General features: G+C 45.8%; 1 protein-coding gene and 1 pseudogene across 2 annotated transcripts; one reads left to right on the forward strand and one right to left on the reverse strand.

Annotated features, from left to right (window-relative positions):
* Positions 1-1,751: 1,751 nt before the first annotated feature.
* LOC106582247 (serine/threonine-protein kinase Nek5) lies at positions 1,752-20,531 on the forward strand. Of its 2 annotated transcripts, XM_014165125.2 has the most exons (21): positions 1,752-1,887; positions 2,322-2,460; positions 2,601-2,697; positions 2,804-2,901; positions 6,637-6,720; positions 6,838-6,908; positions 7,107-7,193; positions 8,268-8,322; positions 8,455-8,655; positions 9,265-9,358; positions 13,802-13,926; positions 14,082-14,332; positions 14,446-14,524; positions 16,240-16,356; positions 16,449-16,529; positions 16,726-16,833; positions 16,957-17,160; positions 18,113-18,329; positions 18,996-19,124; positions 19,369-19,507; positions 19,608-20,531. In XM_014165125.2, the coding sequence occupies exons 2-21, from the start codon at positions 2,332-2,334 to the stop codon at positions 19,945-19,947; spliced, it is 2,706 nt and encodes a 901-aa protein (XP_014020600.1). In that variant the 5' UTR covers positions 1,752-1,887; positions 2,322-2,331; the 3' UTR covers positions 19,948-20,531. The 2 variants fall into 2 exon arrangements, with proteins under 2 accessions (XP_014020600.1, XP_014020602.1); XM_014165127.2 differs by lacking the exon at positions 16,449-16,529.
* Positions 20,454-23,247, reverse strand: LOC106582200 (GDP-Man:Man(3)GlcNAc(2)-PP-Dol alpha-1,2-mannosyltransferase; annotated as a pseudogene).

Here is a 23,247-nt window from a genome sequence, read left to right on the forward strand (position 1 = left end):
TAGCAGTATGTCTCATCTCTGATAGCTATCAATTTTATGTGTATTATAACTATAAGCCCTGTTATATGATCATAGTGGAAATCTCTCTGATTAAGATCCTAATGAGTTGGACCTTGCAGAAGGGTGTCATGGGAGAGATGCCAGATGGGCTCTGCGTGTTCACCTTCACACCGATGTACTCAAGGTGATGAGGGTCCTATGGATTTTTCTACAACGTGCTTTTGTGAGCACCTTTTTTTGATATTGTTTTGAATAACCAATCTCAATTATCAAAATTCTGTGACTTACACTCCCATCTCAAGAACATCCTGCTTTCTCTGTCACCCTGTTCTAAACACACACACACACACACAGAGATGGCAGGGGAACATGTAGACAGGCGACAAGAAGAGACCAATATAGCAGTCGTTAGACTCCTGTCGTAAGCTAGTTCCCTCTGTGAGGAGGGAGATGCCAGCCATCAATAAGGCTGTCAGCCCAGAGTAGGAAGAATTCCTGTCATAAATTTATGAGGCCTGCGCTGAGTCACTGATTCATGGAACATGCTCTTTGAATTCTGTTGCCTGATGTTCTTGAGTGGTTGCTGTCACTTCACACCAGAAAGGATGAATGATTGAATAGCTCTTATATATGTGGTCCACTGCACTGACACAGGTTAGGGACGGGAAGCCTGGTCAAGTCTTGTGGCTTGTGTATTCATATGTATTCATAAGGATCGCATCAAATAGATTGAAGTTAAAAATATCTAAGAGACGTATCAGTATGACTTCATTTTTGTTAAGAAAAGGCACAGTACAGGTTAGAATCTGATGTGCATGTGTGTATTTCGGGCTGTACGTGTTTCCATGTTTGCATCGTGGGAACATTGCTCCCAGTTAGAGGAATCTGTGAAGCGCATTTGCACACAGGGCTGGCCATCCACTGACCCTGTGGGAGAGCTCAGCTCTGTTGACAGACCACAGAGATGCTGGTAATGCAGGGGATTACATGGAGTGCTATGAGTCTGATGCCTCGTAAAGAGTCACTGATCCCACATACAGTAGAGGCCTTATGGCTAGCTGGTGTCCTGTGTTTCTGCTCGCAGGCCTGGGCTATAGGGTATAACTTACATTGGCATTAGTTGGTCATGCTGCACCTTATCCACTGACTGGTCTGGAGCACAAACACACTCCCTTGCATTTCAACTTTGGGTGTGATATAGGCTAATCTTGTAACAGCCATATGATCCCTGGGCCTTGAATAAGCTAAAAAATTCAGCTGCCATACCAAGTTTTAAAAAGTGACTTGTCTTTGCACTTGCCGCAAACCCCTATCAGATTACCAGTCAAAGATAAATTAAAGATAGAATTGCATTATTAATATACATTCCATCAATCATTGATGCATAACCATGTCATCGTGGTATGTATTGATATTTATAATGTGGTGTCGACCATTTCTTTGGAACACATTTGTCCGTCATTAACAGTGTAATAATAACTGAATGCACTGAGGATATATGTATGATACATTTCAGACTCTTGACACCACTAGTTTAGATGGCTCCTGTTACCTAATCCATCTCAATGAAGTGTGCTTTCGGTGTTGGTAATTTTGCTCAGTGCTAAACATTTGATTCAGCAGTGCCAGAATATTCCATTGAAAGAAGTGTAACAAACATTGCCATAAAATCTCTCTCCATCTAACAATTAGCCCTTGAAATATGACGCTCCAGGTAGACAATTGTATTGAAGACACTGCCTACAAGTCCCAGAGTACTTTGCTTTTTTGTGCGTCCTGCCATCAGTGTCAACATACTTTTCAGGTTAGATTTAACTCTGTTGAGAAACACACATCACCACACAGTGTTCCCACAAATGTACATTTGAAAGGGAACGTGTCGTTTTGGTAAGTACCACTTTTGTTTGTTTGTTTTTAATGTAAAGTAAAGCCCAATATTACACCAAAGAAGGTTAGTAAACTAGCTAGCAGACAAGCTAGCACAAGCTCGGCTCTGTGTATCTGTCGCCATGGTAACGGGCTCATGCTGTCCTGGCGTTTTGGCAGCAGATTTTGTGGGTATAACCCGATCCATCCTATCCCCAACCAATGACAGGAATAGTGCTATCACCCGGCATCATGTCTTGCTATAAATACATGTGGCGGGATGAATTAAGCATATGAAATCCAAACCATTCTCGTGTGTGTGAAATTGCATTATACAAGTTCATGCACTTAGAGGAGGTCTTATTTTCTGAGAACGCACATAAGGATGAATTGTAAATGTATGACGATAGCTGTGTGTTTTCAAAACCCCTACGTTTCTCCCACTGTTTCCTCAGGTGTGGTGTTATGAACCAGTATGAGGTGGTCCATCAGATTGGAGAGGGGGCATTTGGGAAGGCCTTCTTGGCCCTGGACAGGGACAGAGACTGGGGCGGTGAGAGCCAGTGCGTGGTCAAAGAGATCAACCTCAGAAAGGTACCAACCATAGACTTATCTGTGATGCTCATGAAATCATAACCAAGCCTCTACACAACCGACTGCATTGTTTTAACCAGTAGGCCAGGAATTTGTTATGAGAATTTCCATCCCCTTTTTTGTTGCAATGTCATTCATAGATGTCACCTATGGAAAAGGAAGCATCCAAAAAGGAAGTCATGCTGCTTGCAAAGATGAAGCATCCAAATATCGTCACCTTTTTCAAATCATTTCAGGGTTTGTATCCAGTCAATATGTCTGTGTGTGTGTGTGTGTGTGTGTGCATACATGCGTATGTGCTTGCTTGTGTGTGATGTTGATCAGTTTATCCTGTCTGAAACAGAGAGCACTAACCTGTACATAGTGATGGAGTACTGTGATGGAGGAGATCTGATGAAGAAGATCAGTATGCAACGAGGGGTTATGTTTACTGAGGAGCAGGTACAGACACACACACCACAGGAGGTTGGTGGCACCTTAATTGGGGAGGACTGGCTCATGGTAATGGCTGGAGTGGAATGAGTGGAATTGTATCAAATACATTACATTTACATTTACATTTAAGTCATTTAGCAGACGCTCTTATCCAGAGCGACTTACAAAATGGTGCATTCACCTTATGATATCCAGTGGAACAACCACTTTACAATAGTGCATCTAAATCTTTTAAGGGGGGGGGGTTAGAAGGATTACTTTATCCTATCCTAGGTATTCCTTAAAGAGGTGGGGTTTCAGGTGTCTCCGGAAGGTGGTGATTGACTCCGCTGTCCTGGCGTCGTGAGGGAGCTTGTTCCACCATTGGGGTGCCAGAGCAGCGAACAGTTTTGACTGGGCTGAGCGGGAACTGTGCTTCCTCAGAGGTAGGGGGGCCAGCAGGCCAGTGGTGGATGAACGCAGTGCCCTTGTTTGGGTGTAGGGCCTGATCAGAGCCTGAAGGTATGGAGGTGCCGTTCCCTTCACAGCTCCGTAGGCAATCACCATGGTCTTGTAGCGGATGCGAGCTTCAACTGGAAGCCAGTGGAGAGAGCGGAGGAGCGGGGTGACGTGAGAGAACTTGGGAAGGTTGAACACCAGACGGGCTGCGGCGTTCTGGATGAGTTGTAGGGGTTTAATGGCACAGGCAGGGAGTCCAGCCAACAGCGAGTTGCAGTAATCCAGACGGGAGATGACAAGTGCCTGGATTAGGACCTGCGCCGCTTCCTGTGTGAGGCAGGGTCGTACTCTGCGAATGTTGTAGAGCATGAACCTACAGGATCGGGTCACCATCTTGATGTTAGTGGAGAACGACAGGGTGTTGTCCAGGATCACGCCAAGGTTCTTAGCACTCTGGGAGGAGGACACAAGGGAGTTGTCAACCGTGATGGCGAGATCATGGAACGGGCAGTCCTTCCCCGGGAGGAAGAGCAGCTCCGTCTTGCCGAGGTTCAGCTTGAGCTGGTGATCCGTCATCCACACTGATATGTCTGACAGACATGCAGAGATGCGATTCACCGCCTGGTTATCAGAAGGGGGAAAGGAGAAGATTAATTGTGTGTCGTCTGCATAGCAATGATAGGAGAGACCATGTGAGGATATGACAGAGCCAAGTGACTTGGTGTATAGCGAGAATAGGAGAGGGCCTAGAACAGAGCCCTGGGGGACACCAGTGGTGAGAGCGCATGGTGCGGAGACAGATTCTCGCCACGCCACCTGGTAGGAGCGACCTGTCAGGTAGGACGCAATCCAAGCGTGGGCCGCGCCGGAGATGCCCAACTCGGAGAGGGTGGAGAGGAGGATCTGATGGTTCACAGTATCAAAGGCAGCAGATAGGTCTAGAAGGATGAGAGCAGAGGAGAGAGAGTTAGCTTTAGCAGTGCGGAGAGCCTCCGTGACACAGAGAAGAGCAGTCTCAGTTGAATGCCCAGTCTTGAAACCTGATTGATTAGGATCAAGAAGGTCATTCTGAGAGAGATAGCAGGAGAGCTGGCCTAGGACGGCACGTTCAAGAGTTTTGGAGAGAAAAGAAAGAAGGGATACTGGTCTGTAGTTGTTGACATCGGAGGGATCGAGTGTAGGTTTTTTCAGAAGGGGTGCAACTCTCGCTCTCTTGAAGACGGAAGGGACGTAGCCAGCGGTCAAGGATGAGTTGATGAGCGAGGTGAGGAAGGGGAGAAGGTCTCCGGAAATGGTCTGGAGAAGAGAGGAGGGGATAGGGTCAAGTGGGCAGGTTGTTGGGCGGCCGGCCGTCACAAGACGCGAGATTTCATCTGGAGAGAGAGGGGAGAAAGAGGTCAAAGCACAGGGTAGGGCAGTGTGAGCAGGACCAGCGGTGTCGTTTGACTTAGCAAACGAGGATCGGATATCGTCAACCTTCTTTTCAAAATGGTTGACGAAGTCATCCGCAGAGAGGGAGGAGGGGGGGGGAGGGGAAGGAGGATTCAGGAGGGAGGAGAAGGTAGCAAAGAGCTTCCTAGGGTTAGAGGCAGATGCTTGGAATTTAGAGTGGTAGAAAGTGGCTTTAGCAGCAGAGACAGAAGAGGAGAATGTAGAGAGGAGTGAGTGAAAGGATGCCAGGTCCGCAGGGGAGGCGAGTTTTCCTCCATTTCCGCTCGGCTGCCCGGAGCCTTGTTCTGTGAGCTCGTAGTGAGTCGTCGAGCCACGGAGCAGGAGGGGAGGACCGAGCCGGCCTGGAGTATAGGGGACAGAGAAAATCAAAGGATGCAGAAAGGGAGGAGAGGAGGGTTGAGGAGGCAGAATCAGGAGATAGGTTGGAGAAGGTTTGAGCAGAGGGAAGAGATGATAGGATGGAAGAGGAGAGAGTAGCGGGAGAGAGAAAGCGAAGGTTGGGACGGCGCAATACCATCCGAGTAGGGGCAGAGTGAGAAGTGTTGGATGAGAGCAAGAGGGAAAAGGATACAAGGTAGTGGTCGGAGATTTGGAGGGGAGTTGCAATGAGATTAGTGGAAGAACAGCATCTAGTAAAGATGAGGTCAAGCGTATTGCCTGCCTTGTGAGTAGGGGGGAAGGTGAGAGGGTGAGGTCAAAAGAGGAGAGGAGTGGAAAGAAGGAGGCAGAGAGGAATGAGTCAAAGGTAGACGTGGGGAGGTTAAAGTCACCCAGAACTGTGAGAGGTGAGCCATCCTCAGGAAAGGAACTTATCAAGGCGTCAAGCTCATTGATGAACTCTCCAAGGGAACCTGGAGGGCGATAAATGATAAGGATGTTAAGCTTGAAAGGGCTGGTAACTGTGACAGCATGGAATTCAAATGAGGAGATAGACAGATGGGTCAGGGGAGAAAGAGAGAATGTCCACTTGGGAGAGATGAGGATTCCAGTGCCACCACCCCGCTGGCTCGATGCTCTAGGGGTATGCGAGAAAACGTGGGCAGACGAAGAGAGAGCAGTAGGAGTAGCAGTGTTATCTGTGGTAATCCATGTTTCCGTCAGCGCCAGGAAGTCTAGGGACTGGAGGGTAGCATAGGCTGAGATGAACTCAGACCGGCAGTTCCAGAGGCTGCCGGAGACCTGGAACTCCACGTGGGTCGTGCGCGCTGGGACCACCAGGTTAGAGTGGCAGCGGCCACGCGGTGTGAAGCGTTTGTATGGCCTGTGCAGAGAGGAGAGAACAGGGATAGACAGACACATAGTTGACAAGCTACAGAAGTGTTGTTTCTTGTATTATTGTCTCCTGTGTCTTTAGAGAACTGTTTCACTTTGATATCCTTTTTCTTCTGTCCTGATTTTCACTTTCTTTTCTTCTGTTAACTAGATATTCTTTGTTGTTCTTCGTTAGCTAGCTAGCTTCTTCCAAAAGAGTCCCTAGCAACTGCTTAGCAACTGGTAAACAATTCAGCTTGCTAAGATAACTACAATTTTATGAAAAATAGTTATTTTTCAAAAGCCTATCTTCTTTGTTTGTTGCTTGTTTTTTCTCCTATTCAGTCTTGCAGTTTTCTTTTGCTTTTTTCCGATGTACTTCACTCTAAAAACCATGTAAATTTCATACATCAAAGACATGGTTTCCATATGTTGGATGCCATTCCATTAGCACCATTCCAGACATTATTATGAGCTGTCCTCCCCTCAGCAGCCTCCACTGAGACACGCCACACACACACACACACACACACACACACACACACACACACACACAGGGTTCAAGGAAATACTCATGTAAACTATTTTGTTCCCACTCAGATAGTGGATTGGTTTGTACAGATCTGTTTGGGACTGAAGCACATCCATGACAGGAAGGTTTTGCACAGAGACATCAAAGCACAGGTATTAAACAGCTGTCATAGTCAGACAAAAGCCACATAGATATCAAAGCACAGGTACCACTTATAACAACTTGATCTACTCTGATCATTGTTTTGTTTTTGTATTGCTTTCCTCTAGAATATATTCCTTACCAAGAAGGGGATGAAAGCCAAGCTGGGAGACTTTGGCATTGCAAGAATGTTAAACAAGTGAGTTTCTATGATAGTGGCAGAAGACTCACAGCCAGGAAAGAGACTACTGGTATTTTCTCCATAACAGCTGCTGATTACAGAGAGCTAGGACATGTTCCAAACCATGTTATTAACATTCCACATTCCACAACCATACTGTTACATTGTGTATTACCACTCATGTATATTTATGTTCTGATGAATGTGATTGGCTAGTACCATGGAGCTAGCCAGGACCTGTGTTGGGACGCCATATTACCTGTCTCCTGAAATCTGTGACAACAGACCGTACAATAACAAAACGTATGTACCATATTATCCTCCCTTCTTTTTATTACTCTCTCTCTCACACTCTATCTATCGATGTCTTTCTCTCTTATTCACACACAGCCTCCTACTGGACACAGACGTCAGTTCAACATAGAGTTTTGATTTACATTTGTTGGAAATGTCAACTAACGTGAATTCAACATGAAATCAACAACAACAAAAATCACCATGCTGTTGGATTTAGGTAAAGAATTGTGTGTAAAAAATATGGAATCCAGTTAGTTTGTAATCACATAGATTTTTTGGGTTGAAATGATGTGGAAACAACGTTGATTCATCCAGTGTCTTGGCCTGCAAAAGTAAAAGCCAAAATGTCAGTGTTGTGTTTTGGTGAAATGAGCTAGAGTACCTCTACCTAGCTCACCCGCAGGATTTCCTGTTATGCTGTTATGTGTTTAGACAACCCAAAAATAGACCCTGTGTTACTTTCTCCCAATAACATATGTCGGCGGTGTCTAATATGGTGATATGAGACACTGACTGACTGTGGGGAGAAGTTAACACATTTATTCAGTATATGGCCATAACTGTTGTGTTGCAAACACCTTGCTCCATCTGAGCAATCAAAACATTGTGTGACATAACGTATTTCGTGTTGGAACTTGTGTGTTTGTGTAAACAGTGAAGCAAGCAGACAGGACTGTAGAGCATTAGCTAGCTGCCTGATCAATCAGCCATGTGGCTGCAACAACGCCACAATCTTTTCCATCATACTCTCATTCTGGCTAGTCTGAAATCGGTGTCCTCCCACCATTAATAGGCGCACATACACATACACACTTTGTCTAGGCAGCTATCGTTCTGCTTTCTAGAACTGGGCTGTTTTGACACTAGCTGGGATAGAGAGGGCGCTCCCTGAGTTTCACTGTTACACACATTTATGTGTCATTTCCCCTCTATTAGCTCCTCACGAATAGTTCACAGATCGTCATATACATCATAAACTGTCATCCACCATTACCACAGCTGCAAAGTATCCTTGTGCATTTTATAATGATTGCTCTTATATTCAACAGCAATCTTTGACTGGTTCTTTCTGTTCCTCAGGGATATCTGGTCTCTGGGCTGTGTCCTGTATGAGCTCTGCACCCTCAGACATCCAGTAAGCACTGCTACAAACACACAAATGCACACACTCACACACAGTCACACTCAGACAACACATGAATGCACACACATATGCACATGCAATTCAAAGCCACACTATCTCAACAGTATTTCTCTCCACCTGCAGTTTGAGGGCAACAGCCTGAGGCAGCTGGTAGTGAAGATCTGTACGGGGCGCTATAACCCAGTCTCCACCCGCTACTCCTACGACCTGCGCCTGCTGGTCACTCAGCTGTTCAAGGTCAGCCCGCGAGACCGGCCCTCCGTCAACTCTGTCCTCAAACGGCCCTTCCTGGAGAAACACATCAGCAAACACCTGGACCCCCAGGTAACTACTAGTGTACCAAGAAAGGGACTGGAGGCTCGGCCGGTAACCTTTCTATACGTTCCCCTTGGGCTTAGATAATTATAAACAGAGGGGTGACTTTCTGTTTACAGAAATGAACATTGAAATCTTTTTGGGTTGAAACGGTTAAACTAAACTTGCACAACCCAAATGTGCTAACTACTCACACTTTGTAGAAGTCTTGTGACTTCTTGTCAAGAACAGATATTATTAGCTTGCATGTTTGTGTGTGTGTGTTTTTGGTTTTACTATCCTTGTGGGGACCAGAAGTCCTCACACGGATAATAAAACAAGGAACATTATGCCAGTCCCCTCAAGAAAACATATTTTAGCCTTAGGGGTTAGGTTTATGGTTAAGGTTACAATTAGGGTTAGAATTAGGGTTAGGAGTTAAGGGTTTGGGGGTTAGGTTAAGGGCCAGGGAAAATAGGATTTTGAATGGGAATCAATTGTTTGGTCCCCACAAGGATAGTAAAACAAACATGTACAGTGTGTGTGTGTGTGTGTGTGTGTGTGTGTGTGTTATTGTATTATTGTGTTAACTTCAGGATGTCCTGTGCTGTTTTCTTACTCTGTTCTGGGTGTTTCTAGGTCATTGAGGATGAATTCAGCCACACAGTGCTGCACAGAAAGAGAGCTGCAGGCCCACTGCCTAGAGTGCGGGCCGCACCAGTACAGATCACCGGTACACACGCTTAAGGGACATAAGCAAAAATATTGTATTTCTGTCTGAGTCCAAACATCCCCTTAACATAATCATTAGCTTTTCTCAGAATGGTTTCAGCCACACATTACCCAACAACAAAGTTTCCTACTTAAATAGGCTTGGCTAATAGGCTTGGCTTCACAGTAGCTGTGATGAAATGTTGTCAGTTACACCACCTGGTGGTCAGGGTCATAGCATTCTCTCCAATATCTGTTCATCGTCATCAGAATACATTCACTAAAACTCTTGGCATCAAAACCAGTTGCACTGAACTGTGAGCACAGGTTAAAGATTCCTGGGCATGAAATGTAAATGACGTCAGCCGTGTCTCTCATTCTCAGAGTACAATCACTTGGTGAATGGCAATAGACTCTTGTCATTCTATTAGGAAGCATGCTAGTGCTGACATGTCAATTCTGCCACCTGTATTGTTATGGTACAATTATAGCAACATTGGCTTGTCTGGGTATGCCAACTCAACATCACAATGATGTCAAATCAAATCGAAATGTATTTGTCACATGCGCCGAATACAACACCTTACAGTGAAATGCATACTGAATAGCCCTTAACCAACAATGCTTTAAGAGGTTTTTAAGAAATTAAATGTTAAGTAAAAAAATAGAAAATAAAAACAAAAGTAACAATTAATCAAACAGCAGCAGTAAAATAACAATAGCGAGCCTACAGTTGAAGTCGGAACTTTACATACACTTAGGTTGGAGTCATTAAAACTCGTTTTTCAACCACTCCACACATTTCTTGTTAACAAAATATAGTTTTGGCAAGTCGGTTAGGACATGTACTTTGTGCATGACACAAGTCATTTTTCCAACAATTGTTTACAGACAGATTATTTCACATATAATTCACTGTATCACAATTCCAGTGGATCAGAACTTTACATACACTAAGTTGACTGTGCCTTTAAACAGCTTGGACAATTCCAGAAAATTATGTCATGGCTTTAGAAGCTTCTGATAGGCTAATTGACATAATTTGAGTCAATTGGAGGTGTACCTGTGGATGTACTTCAAGGCCTACCTTCAAACTCAGTGCCTCTTTGCTTGACATCATGGGAAAATCAAAAGAAATCAGCCAAGATCTCATAAAAAAATTGTGGACCTCCACAAGTCTGGTTCATCCTTGGGAGAAATTTCCAAATGCCTGAAGGTACCACGTTCATCTGTACAAACAATAGTACGCAAGTATAAACACCATGGGACCATGAAACGTCACACCGCTTAGGAAGAAGACACGTTCTGTCTCCTAGAGATGAACGCACTTTGGTGCAAAAAGCACAAATCAATCCCAGAACAACAGGAAAGGATCTTGTGAAGATGCTGGAGAAAACAGGTACAAAAGTATCTATATCCACAGTAAAACGAGTCCTATATCAACATAACCTGGAAAGCCGCTCAGCAAGGAAGAAGCCACTGCTCCAAAACCGCCATTAAAAAGTCAGACTACGGTTTGCAACTGCACATGGGGACAAAGATTGTACTTTTTGGAGAAATGTCCTCTGGTCGGATGAAACAAAAATAGAACTGTTTGGCCATAATGACCATCGTTATGTTTGTAGGAAAAAGGGGGAGGCTTGCAAGCCGAAGAACACCATCCCAACTGTGAAGCACGGGTGTGGCAGCATCATGTTGTGGGGGTGCTTTGCTGCAGGAGGGACTGGTGCACTTCACAAAATAGATGGCATGATGAGGGAGGAAAATTATGTGGATATATTGAAGCAACATCTCAAGACATCAGTCAGAAAGTTAAAGCTTGGTCGCAAATGGGTCTTCCAAATGGACAATGACCCCAAGCATATTTCCAAAGTTGTGGCAAAATGGCTTAAGTACAACAAAGTCAAGGTATTGGAGTGGCCATCACGAAGCCCTGACCTCAATCCCATAGAGAATTTGTGGGCAGAACTGAAAAAGTGTGTGCGAGCAAGGAGGCCTACAAATCTGACTCAGTTACACCAGCTCTGTCAGGAGGAATGGGCCAAAATTCTCCCAACTTATTGTGCTAAGCTTGTGGAAGGCTACCCTAAACGTTTGACCCAAGTTAAACAATTTAAAGGCAATGCTACCAAATACTAATTGAGTGTATGTAAACTTCTGACCCACTGGGAATGTGATTAAAGAAATAAAAGCTGAAATAAATCATTTTCTCTACTATTATTCTGACATTTCACATTCTTAAAATAAAGTGGTGATCTGACCTAAAACAGGGAATTTTTACTAGGATTAAATGTCAGGAATTGTGAAAAACTGAGTTTAAATGTATTTGGCTAAGGTGTATGTAAACTTCCGACTTCAACTGTATATACAGGGGGTACCGGTACAGAGTCAATGTGCGGGGGCACCGGATGGTCGAGGTAATTGAGGTAATATGTACATGTAGGTAGAGTTAAAGTGAATATGCATAGATAATAACCAGAGAGTAGCAGCAGCGTAAAAAAAAGGGGTTTGGGTAGCCCTTATTAGCTGTTCAGGAGTCTTATGGCTTGGGGGTAGAAGCTGTTTAGAAGCCTTTTTGACTTAGACTTGGCGCTCCAGTACCACTTGCCATGCGGTAGCAGAGAGAACAGTCAATGACTAGGGTGGTTGGAGTCTTTGACCATTTTTATGGGCCTTCCTCAGATACCGCCTGGTATAGAGGTCCTGGATGGCAGGAAGCTTGGCACAAGAGATGTACTGGGCCGTATGTACTTCCCTCTGTAGTGCTTTGCGGTCGGAGACCGAGCAGTTGTTATACCAGGCAGTGATGCAACCAGTCAGGATGCTCTCGATGCAGCTGTAGAACCTTTTGAGGATCTGAGGACCCATGCCAAATCTCCTCAGTCTGCTAAGGGGAAATAGGTTTTGTCGTGCCCTCTTCACGACTGTCTTAGTGTGTTTGGACCATGATAGTTTGTTGGTGATGTGGACACCAAGGAACTTGAATCTCTCATCCTGCTCCAATACAGCCCTGTCAATGAGAATGGGGGCGTGCTTTGTCCTCCTTTTCTTGTAGTCCACAATCATCTCCTTTGTCTTGATCATCACGTTGAGGGAGAGGTTGTTGTCCTGGCACCACACAGCCAGGTCTCTGACCTCCTCCCTATAGGCTGTCTCATCATTGTCGGTGATCAGGCATACCACTGTTGTGTCATCGGAAAACTTGATGATGGTGTTGGAGTCATGCCTGGCCGTGCAGTCACGAGTGAACAGGGAGTACAGGAGGGGACTGAACACGCACCCCTGAGGAGCCCCCGTGTTGAGTATCAGCGTGGTGGATGTGTTGTTACCTACCCTTACCACCTGGGGGTGGCCCGTCAGGAAGTGTAGGATCCAGTTGCAGAGGGAGGTGTTTAGTCCCAGGGTCCTTAGCTTAGTGATGAGCTTTGAGGGCACTATGGTGTTGAACGCTCATCTGTAGTCAATGAATAGCATTCTCACATAGGTGTTCCTTTTGTCCAGGTGGGGAATGGCAGTGTTGAATGCAAAAGAGATTGCATCATCTGTGGATCTGTTGGGGTGGTATGCAAATTGAGTGGGTCTAGGGTTTCTGGGATAATGGTGTTGATGTGAGCCATGACCAGCCTTTCAAAGCACTTCATGGCTACACACTTGAGTGCTACCTGTCGGTATTCATTTAGGCAGGTGTTAGTGTTCTTGGGCACAGGGACTATGGTGGTCTGCTTGAAACATGTTGGTATTACAGACTCAGTCAGGGACAGGTTGAAAATGTTAGTGAAGGCACTTGCCAGTTAGTCAGCGCACGCTGGGAGTACACATCCTGGCAATCCGTCTGGCCCTGTGGCCTTGTGGATGTTGACCTGTTTAAAGGTCTTACTCACATTGGCTACAGAGAGAGTGATCACACAGTGTTACTTGCCTCGAAGTGAGCATAAAAGTAATTTAGCTCGTCTGGTAGGATCGTGTCACTGGGAAGCCCGCGGCTCTGCTTCTCTTTGTAGTCTGTAATGGTTTGCAAGCCCTGCCACATCCGAAGTGCATCGGAGCCAGTGTAGTACGATTCAATCTTAGTCCTGTATTGACGGTTTGCCTGCTTAATGGGTCGTCGGAGGGCATAGCAGGATTTCTTATAGGCTTCCGGGTTAGAGTCCCGCTCCTTGAAAGCGGCAGCTCTACCCTTTAGCTCAGTTCGGATATTGCCTGTAATCCATGACTTCTGGTTGGGGTATGTACGTACGTACGGTCACTGTGGGGACGACGTCATTGATGAAGCCAGTGTCTGATGTGGTGTACTCAATGCCATCGGGGGAATCCCGGAACACATTCCAGTCTGTGATAGCAAAACAGTCCTGTAGCTTGTGATATTTCATCACAATGATGTACCTCCTATCTGTTAGCTGCATACTGTATGTATCTCCTTTTTATTTTTTGTAACTTTCCATTTTTCATCCTCTGTTGGGTCCAGAAATAGTCCCCAAAGCCAGAGTCTCAGAGAGGCCTCCTCCTCGGTCGAAGCCTGGGCCCTCGGTGAAGAAACCGCCCCCCAAACCAGATTGGAAACCCCCTACCAGAGTCATGCCACAGCACAAAGTAACTCACCTGTCTAAAGAACAACTATATCAGTTACTTCTCCAGTTGCCTACTACTGTATAACAGCTACTACATGAAAGCATGTTCCTAGAACTGTACCACTGAAATTCCATCTTATCTTGTTCCATCTTATCTTTTGGGTTTTTGTTCCTTAGCCGTTTCATCCACGAGCAGCACAGATTAGGGTTCCAGTGGCCAGACAATACGGTCAACAGAACCCCAGGTGGGACGGTCAGGCTGAAGTCAACCCTTACGACCACTACTATGCCCAGCTGGACGCCATCCAGAGGAGATACTCTCCTCTACCTCCTCGTCCTCCTCTTCCCTCCTGTCATCCTCCGGTGGTTCAGGAGAGACCTGTGGAGCGCTATGATGACAGACAGAATCACCCAGAACCTTATCAATTGTGAGTGTTCAGTCAAGCATAACCATAATTATAGAATAATGTTCTTCAAACTTGGTCCTTGCGAGATACAGGGTTTGCAGGCTTTTGTTAATTTGTGTGTGTTCGGCCTTCAGGGTGGCCGCTGCCTGTAATGAATACCGCCAGAGGAGACAGGAGGCCAACCAGTACAAGCTGAGGGCAGAGAAACAGCTGGTGGGTCTCAGGCTGTATTATGCTGAAACAGCCAGCTGTTTGCTGGCTTCTGTTAAATACTAGAAAAACTGGATATGCTGCTGATGTATTGTAACTGTAATACAGTGAGGGAAAAAAGTATTTGATCAGTCTATAATTTTAATGGTAGGTTTATTTGAACAGTGAGAGACAGAATAACAACAACAAAAAATCCAGAAAAACAAAACGCATGTTAAAAATGTTATAAAATGATTTGCATTTTAATGAGGGAAGTAAGTATTTGACCCCTCTGTAAAACATGACTTAGTACTTGGTGGCAAAACCCTTGTTGGAAATCACAGAGGTCAGACGTTTCTTGTAGTTGGCCACCAGGTTTGCACACATCTCAAGAGGGATTTTGTCCCACTCCTCTTTGCAGATCTTCTCCAAGTCATTAAGGTTTTGAGGCTGACGTTTGGCAACTCGAACCTTCAGTTCCCTCCACAGATTTTCTATGGGATTAAGGTCTGGAGACTGGCTAGGCCACTCCAGGACCTTAATGTGCTTCTTCTTGAGCCACTCCTTTGTTGCCTTGGCCGTGTGTTTTGGATCATTGTCATGCTGGAATACCCATCCACGACCCATTTTCAGTGCCCTGGCTCAGGGAAGGAGGTTCTCACCCAAGATTTGATTGTACATGGCCCCGTCCATCTTCCCTTTGATGCGGTGAAGTTGTCCTGTCCCCTTAGCAGAAAAACACCCCCAAAGCATAATGTTTCCACCTCCATGTTTGAGGGTGGGGATGGTGTTCTTGGGGTCATAGGCAGCATTCTTCCTCCAAACACGGCGAGTTGAGTTGATGCCTAAGAGCTCCATTTTGGTCTCATCTGACCACAACACTTTCACCCAGTTGTCCTCTGAATCATTCAGATGTTCATTGGTAAACTTCAGACGGACATGTATATGTGCTTTCTTGAGCAGGGGGACCTTGCGGGCGCTGCAGGATTTCAGTTCTTCACGACGTAGTGTGTTACCAATTGTTTTCTTGGTGACTATGGTCCCAGCTGCCTTGAGATCATTGACAAGATCCTCCCGTGTAGTTCTGGGCTGATTCCTCACCATTCTCATGATCATTGCAACACCACGAGGTGAGATCTTGCATGCAGCCCCAGGCCAAGGGAAATTGACAGTTCTTTTGTGTTTCTTCCATTTGCGAATAATCGCACCAACTGTTGTCACCTTCTCACCAAGCTGCTTGGCGATGGTCTTGTAGCCCATTCCAGCCTTGTGTAGGTCTACAATCTTGTCCCTGACATCCTTGGAGAGGTCTTTGGTCTTGGCCATGGTGGAGAGTTTGGAATCTGATTGATTGATTGCTTCTGCGGACAGGTGTCTTTTATACAGGTAACAAGCTGAGATTAGGAGCACTCCCTTTAAGAGTGTGCTCCTAATCTCAGCTCGTTACCTGTATAAAAGACACCTGGGAGCCAGAAATCTTTCTGATTGAGACGGGGTCAAATTCTTATTTCCCTCATTAAAATGCAAATCAATTTATAACATTTTTGACATGCGTTTTTCTGGATTTTTTGTTGTTGTTATTCTGTCTCTCACTGTTCAAATAAACCTACCATTAAAATTATAGACTGATCATTTCTTTGTCAGTGGGCAAACGTACAAAATCAGCACGGGATCAAATACTTTTTTCCCTCACTGTATCTGTAAATATGAACCCTGGCCCTTCTCTTTTTCACCCCCAGGGCCTGCGGCCCTCCACAGCAGACGCTGAGCGTTACAGACAGCCTGAGCAGGACCAGGGGGCAGCGCGACCTGCACACCCACCCACACCTCACGACAGGAGGCAGGATGGGCAGCAGGTAAGACGGAACGTCAGGAGAAGGTGCAGAAAAGTGAATACGTGATTTATTGTTTATTTGTCAAACAGTCAGGTTCATGTCTATATGTGTAGGAGTATCTACGGAAGTTGCAGCACATCAGACAGCAATATTATAGTGAGATGAGAGATATCAGAATGAGAGCTGATGCTGAGGTAAACACAACAACATATTGACATAAAGGTTTCTCTGTCATTCCCTATGCCCTACCATTCTTTATCACAATCACGTGCTATCTTCATAACACCACTGCACTTTTCTAATACCATTCTCACTGTACCGAACACAGATTTCTCCAGAATTTAAGTCTATATAATGACATTGATATTAACAGAACAGACATCTTTTCAGACCCAGCCACCAGTGAAACCAGGCACATACCTGGTAGAGAAGCCCGGTCACACAGAGCCACCAACACATAGTGGAGACCAGGACAGAGACAGACCCCAACCTGACCAGGTAAGACTTATTAAGGGGCTTATTGCGAACATTCACATAGAAATCGATTGTGTAAAACAGAAGTCTCTCACAAGAAATAATAATTTCAGGCCTGTATCTTAAATTTCTATCTGCAACATTAAGGACATTGAAGGAGCCCTGAGACAGATCAGGCAGGAGAACAGACTGGAGAGGAGAGAGCTACAGAAGAAGCACAAAGACAAGAAAGCTATCATGTTTGAGATCAAGTTAAATGATGCAAGGATTCAAGAGGATGAAGAGAAAGAAAAAGAGGAGAAGAGGGATGAGGAGAGAATAGTGGAGGACAAAAGGGAAGATGAGAAAGAGGTAAAAGATGACATGTTGCCTAAGTGAGTATGTTCATTTCAACGGGGTGTGTGACTTCACTTAGGACAATAGTGGGGCTCTCAAGCATCTCATTGTTTACCTGGTCTGTCTGTCTGTCTGTCTGTCTGTCTGTCTGTCTGTCTGTCTGTCTGTCTGTCTGTCTGTCTGTCTGTCTGTCTGTCTGTCTGTCTGTCTGTCTGTCTGTCTGTCTGTCTGTCTGTCTGTCTGTCTGTCTGTCTGTCTGTCTGTCTGTCTGTCTGTCTGTCTGTCTGTCTGTCTGTCTGTCTGTCTGTCGTTCGTCTGTCTGTCTGTCTGTCTGTCGTCGTCTGTCTGTCTGTCTGTCTGTCTGTCTGTCTGTCTGTCTGTCTGTTCGTCTGTCTGTCTGTCTGTCTGTCTGTCTGTCTGTCTGTCTGTTCGTTCGTCTGTCTGTCTCGTCTGTCTCGTCTGTCTGTCTGTCTGTCTGTCTCGTCTGTCTGTCTGTCTGTCTGTCTGTCTGTCTGTCTGTCTGTTCGTCTGTCTGTCTGTCTGTCTGTCTGTCTGTCTGTCTGTCTGTCTGTCTGTCTGTCTGTCTGTCTCGTCTGTCTGTCTGTCTGTTCGTCTGTCTGTCTGTCTGTCTGTCTGTCTGTCTGTCTGTCTGTCTGTCTGTCTGTCTGTCTGTCTGTCTGTCTGTCTGTCTGTCTGTCTGTCTGTCTGTCTGTCTGTCTGTCTGTCTGTCTGTCTGTCTGTCTGTCTGTCTGTCTGTCGTCTGTCTGTCTGTCTGTCTGTCTGTCTGTTCGTCTGTCTGTCTGTCTGTCTGTCTGTCTGTCTGTCTGTCTGTCTGTCTGTCTGTCTGTCGTCTGTCTGTCTGTCTGTCTGTCTGTCTGTCTGTCTGTCTGTCTGTCTGTCTGTCTGTCTGTCTGTCTGTCTGTCTGTCTGTCTGTCTGTCTGTCTTTCTTTCTTTCTTTCTTGTGAGGTGGACCCACTGAACCAGACCCTGAGCTTCCAGGCAGGGGAGGAGCTGAGGCACAGGGATTGGTCCGGGGCAGGATTGGGGGCAGGGCAGGATGAAGGCACGCCCAGGTCAGAGGTGAGGAAGGGGTGGGGCCAGGCAGCACCACAGACCCTACTGGATGCCCTGGCTGAGATGGACGTGTCATCAGTGTGTACCACCATGGCTGTGCCTGAACTGGGTGAGTGGAAGGGACACAATGGAAGAATCTCAATTGCATACTCCTCGAGTCCTCTCTCCTCTCTCCTTGCCTCCTTCTCAAAGCCATTGGATGAGAAAACCAGCGGTCCTCCAATGGGTTTTGAAGCGGCCAGGACCAATCCCTCCTCTGTCCTCTCTCCTTCGTGTCCCAGAAACCGATAAGTGGTCAAGGAGAGTGTCAATTCGTTAGTAGGCGAACCGAGGAGTATACTACCCTCCTCAATTACCTACTTCGCCAAAGGATCCACAAGAGTATCCTCCCGGCGGCAAGTGCGGATGTGTTTTTTAATCCGCCACACCCCCTTTGTTATGCTGTTTTTTACTTGCAGGAGGAATGCTTAAACATATTTAAAAACTATATGCTACTTATCCTTTAATCTATAAAATGTCTTGAGCAACTAACTTAAATAGTTTTACGAATGTACACATTTATTTTGGGATTCCACCCTGTATATGGAATTTGCCTGATGACACGTGATTGGAGAAGGAGAGTCTAACTTCATACAAGTGCATTTTTGTCCACTTTCCCTCTCCTTGCCGCCTCTCCTCAAGAAAGGACGCAGGACTTGAAAAAAAAAACAATTAAGATCTTCCCTTAGTGTCAGTGTTCAGCATGGTCAGTACTGTACTCTCTTCCTCCCCCCAGGTGACGCTGCAGATCTCGAGGGGAAGGCAATAGGGGAGAGGAGACAGTGGGGAGCGGGTCCCCCCAACACCCTGCTCCATGCTTTGGGTCAGGCTGAGCTAACCTCCACCCTGGACTCCGTAATGCCAGGTCAGACTCCTCTTAGACTTTACCCCAGGGTTTTAGATTGATAGGGAGAATCTCGATTGTATACTCATCGTGTCCTCAAAACCCATTGGTTGAAAAAGTCACATGGAAGAGACCTCTGGCTTTGGGTTCTGAGAAGGAGGCGAGGAGAGAGGATGCGAGGAGTATGCAATTGAGATTCTCCCCAGGTCTAGGATTCTCAAATACAAGAGCACAGCAATTAGACACCTTTCTCCTTCCCTCTTAGAACCATTGACTGAGAAAGACCGCGCCAAGGAGCCGGAGAAAGAGGGAGCCGAAACAGAGGAAAAAGTGGAGGAGGATGAAGACTCAGATGTGGAGATGGACGAGGAGCGTCTAGAGCCCAGGTCGGATGATGACGACACGTGAGTGTGACACTGGGGTGATGCTGACAATGTGCTTGTGTTACTAGGCCAACCTTTGACATTTCATTCTTCCTACGTTTTTCAATCTCTCCTTCCTCAGGAACTTTGAGGAGTCTGAAGATGAGCTGAGAGAGGAGGTGGCAGAGTCAATGTTTAACCTTTTTATAATGGAGGATGGAGAGAGTGTGAAAGAGGAGGAAGGAGAGAAGGTTGTAACAGATGGAGTAGTGGGGGAAATAGAGTTAGACAGTCAGGAAACTGTAGATCTCCAGCAAAGACACCCTGTGATAGAGCCCACTGGTTACACCTCCATAGAGGGTAAACCCTCTCAGACTCAAGTCCAAGCTGCAGGGTGTGAGACTCGGGCAGAGCAACCAAGGAATACCCAGGCTTCAGACGAGGACTGTGAGGCCAGTAAGAAGCAACAGCCAGAACATTAGTGTTCATATTATTCTTTACTGTGAGATTTAAGTGAAACGATGACAAGGACCTTGTTAATGGATTATTTTCTACAAAAAAATCAGCAAGTTTGAGTAAGCTCTCTTTATAATTTTCATCAACATAACTTGCATATATTTTTTTCTTGGCTGTAGGTAGACATCACAGGAGGTATGGTGGCACCTTAATTGGGGAGGATGGCCTCATGGTAGTGGCTGGAGTAGAATGGTATCAAATACATGGTTTTGCTCCGTTGCAGCCTTTATTATGAGCAGTCCTCACCTCAGCAGCCTATGGCAGGAATAGGTATCACTTGGCCCAAACTTTAACCTAGTAGACCGGTCTTACATTTTTCTAAACTGCAGGTTAGTTTGGTGCTACCTATTCTTGCCACAGGTTGGCAGTATAACATAAGCAGGCAGACAGGTATTTGGGTGTTGAAAATGTTTCAGTATTGTTGTTACATGGAGCAACTTCTAAAGACTAAATCAAAATAATAAAAACAACACAAGGTTGAATTTTTTATTCATCAGACATATGAACAATACATGTACTTTTCCAAAATAAAGCATTGTTTGTATATTTACATTTTCTGCACATTAAATCGGTAACATTTCTGAGCCATGGTCCCTTACAGAAAGGGCGAGGGAAAAAAAGCACACAGAAAAAAAATTGCACAATGATATTTGGTCATTCTTCGCAGGTGAAACCAGTACAGAAACCTCAATTCAGGATCAAATGCTTTTTGATTGCAAATGTATAAATAGAATATCCACCACTTCACTGTAACTCTATCAAGACAGAGCAGGTAAGACAAGCATCCTTACTTATTCATATTAATAAAGCCAGCAAAGCTCCGATACACCATCAGCGGTCCAACATTCAAATTGATACAACATTCTCGGCCAATCAAGCCTGTGAGTGCTGCAGAGGAGAGGGGTTTCAGTCTGAGGTGGGAGTGATTGGTCTTCCCTCATCGCTGCTGTGTTCCCATCAGAGGTTCCATGGAAGACAGGAAGCTAGAGTCAAACTCACGGTTTGAGAAACGGTGTACGGACCGCTGGGTGTTCCGCCGGCTCTTCATCGTGCCGCCGACGACAGGGTCAGGATGGTCTCCATGGCGGTGGCGTAGCTGTCCTCGCTGTCGGCCAGGAAGCCAGTCTGTCCACCCTCGTAGGGATCCACGATGTCCAGCTTGGGGACGCCGGCCTTGTGAACCAGGAGTCCCTGCAGCCATACATTCTGAGACAGAAGAGAAGAGGAGGCAGAGTAGGGACAGGGATCACGAGTTTGGCATTTACAATACTTGTCTAAAAGACTGAAGATAAGATGGTAGAGATAAGATTAATACCTAAGCCAAAATGCTTGTTCCACATAGTGTGCACGCCAATGGTGGCATCCATCAGCTCCCTCTTTAGCTCCTCAAAGGAAACATTGAGTTTAAACTCCACCCTGTCAGTCACACCCAGCTCCTGGCACAACCCCCTTAGCATCAGCACTATCCTCATCCTCCTGGTTATGGCAGCAACCAATCAACACCAGTCTCTGAGACTCCCGCCCTCCCAGGCCCGCCCCTTTCCCCCCAGAAGCTTCTGAAATTCCCTTATCTGTAGCCGGTGGTCTTTCTCTGGTCAGAACTGACCCACGGACACTATCGAATGGCACTTCCTGTCTCCAATAACCTCCCCTTTCACCTCGTCCTCCAATGGCATGTCAATGACGGAATGGACGTCGCAGGGCGGGTAGACCACGCCGGTGCGGCTGGGGGTGCGCCACAGAGCCAGGATGTGGCCCAGTGTCCAGGTTGAGTTGACCATGACGACATCGCAGCAGGAGCCAGCTAGGCCGTAGATCAGAGCGAAGGCACAGTAGTACATCACCTTAGCCGTACTAAGGACAGGGTTAGTAGAGACGTAGTCTGCATTGTTGAACCTGTTGGGATCGTAGGAGGGAGTGGATGATTACAAATACTGCATTGGAAAATCCATTTGGTAACTAGGCCTATAACAAAAACACAAACACACTATTAAAGAGCACATTATCTAAAGTATCACAATTAATAACAATATCAATATGCCTTATGTAATTAAAATAAACAGTACTGACCTGGGGTTCCTCTCACCACAGAAAGCATGTTGAGTTTATTTTATTTTTACAGGGACAGTGCACATTAATCAACATTTCAGTAAAAGTGCCGGTTTTAGCCAGCCGGCTAATTTTCAACCGGAGTCCCTGGGCAGGTTATTGTCAGTACTGACGGTGGGGAAGTGCACATAGCTGCCCACCCTGCATCCTCCCAGGTAGCAGAAGATAGGCAGAGTGAAGGCATAGCCCATGGAGTCCATATAGAGGTTTGGTATAAAGGATGTGAGGGCCTCCCAGCCCAGGAACATGGTGTCCATGCTCTGCCCCAGCAGGGTGAAGTGGGGGGAGGAGCTAGCCTCCAGCAAGAGACAGTTCTTCAGGAATATTAAAGTCACTGGACGAGGCAGCCTGATGTTGAATCATTATCGTGGCACCCTCCAGAATTTGTTCCCCCATCACATCTTGGTCACCGGTGTACACAACAGAGATGTTTGGGTATCTACAGGAGGGAAGACACAGAAAAGACAACTCAACATATCAGGAGATAAAGTAAAGGAAATACAGGTTATGAAGCTCATGAGCACTCTATGAATGCATCTAAAAATAAGCTCAGACAGTGTAAACCTACCTATTCTGAAGCGCTCTGAGGGCACACGCTCCCCGCCTCCTTCTGCATTGCAGTAGCGGTGGGGAAAGGCCACCGTTGGGGAGCTGTCCTGAGCCAGGCGTGCTTTCCGACTCCTCTGCAGCCACATTCTAACACCCATGGCCAAGTTCAGATACACGCATGGCAGCACCATGGCCCATACTAATCTGTTTTGAAGACAATAACAATTATACTATTAGCGATAACACCATGGTGGCTGACTGACTGGTTCTCAGTAGCTAGCTAGCTAGCTATGAATTTAACACCAGTATTTGACAATGTTATGTCGAAACAATGAACTCCGATTTGAAAATGTATTTTCTTAGTCATAGATATGGCTACTAGCTAGCTAGCTATGGCTGTCACTTGTTCTTTCTTCATATAGCCAGTTTCTGTTGGCAAGAACTGTAAGGTTAAGATAACTACGATCTGCATTTACTACGACAGGTGTTAGAAACAAAGCAACATCATTTATTTAATGATTATTACCTGATGAAGTCGCATGAGCACAGAGCCAGATGATCATGGCCAGCCATCTTGACAACACAAACTTTGACACCGGAAGAAGTTG

Source organism: Salmo salar, chromosome ssa21 (genome assembly GCF_905237065.1).
Source record: "Salmo salar chromosome ssa21, Ssal_v3.1, whole genome shotgun sequence".
Taxonomy (NCBI): Eukaryota; Metazoa; Chordata; class Actinopteri; order Salmoniformes; family Salmonidae; genus Salmo; species Salmo salar.

What these genes read in the sequence shown, in the direction of transcription:
- LOC106582247 (XM_014165125.2), top strand. Translation starts at nt 2,332, where the DNA reads ATGAACCAGTATGAGGTGGTCCATCAGATTGGAGAGGGGGCATTTGGG. An exon ending in ACAGACCCCAACCTGACCAG is followed by an intron (nt 16,834 to 16,956) that starts GTAAGACTTATT and finishes TGCAACATTAAG; the next exon opens with GACATTGAAGGAGCCCTGAG. An exon ending in CATGGCTGTGCCTGAACTGG is followed by an intron (nt 18,330 to 18,995) that starts GTGAGTGGAAGG and finishes TCCTCCCCCCAG; the next exon opens with GTGACGCTGCAGATCTCGAG.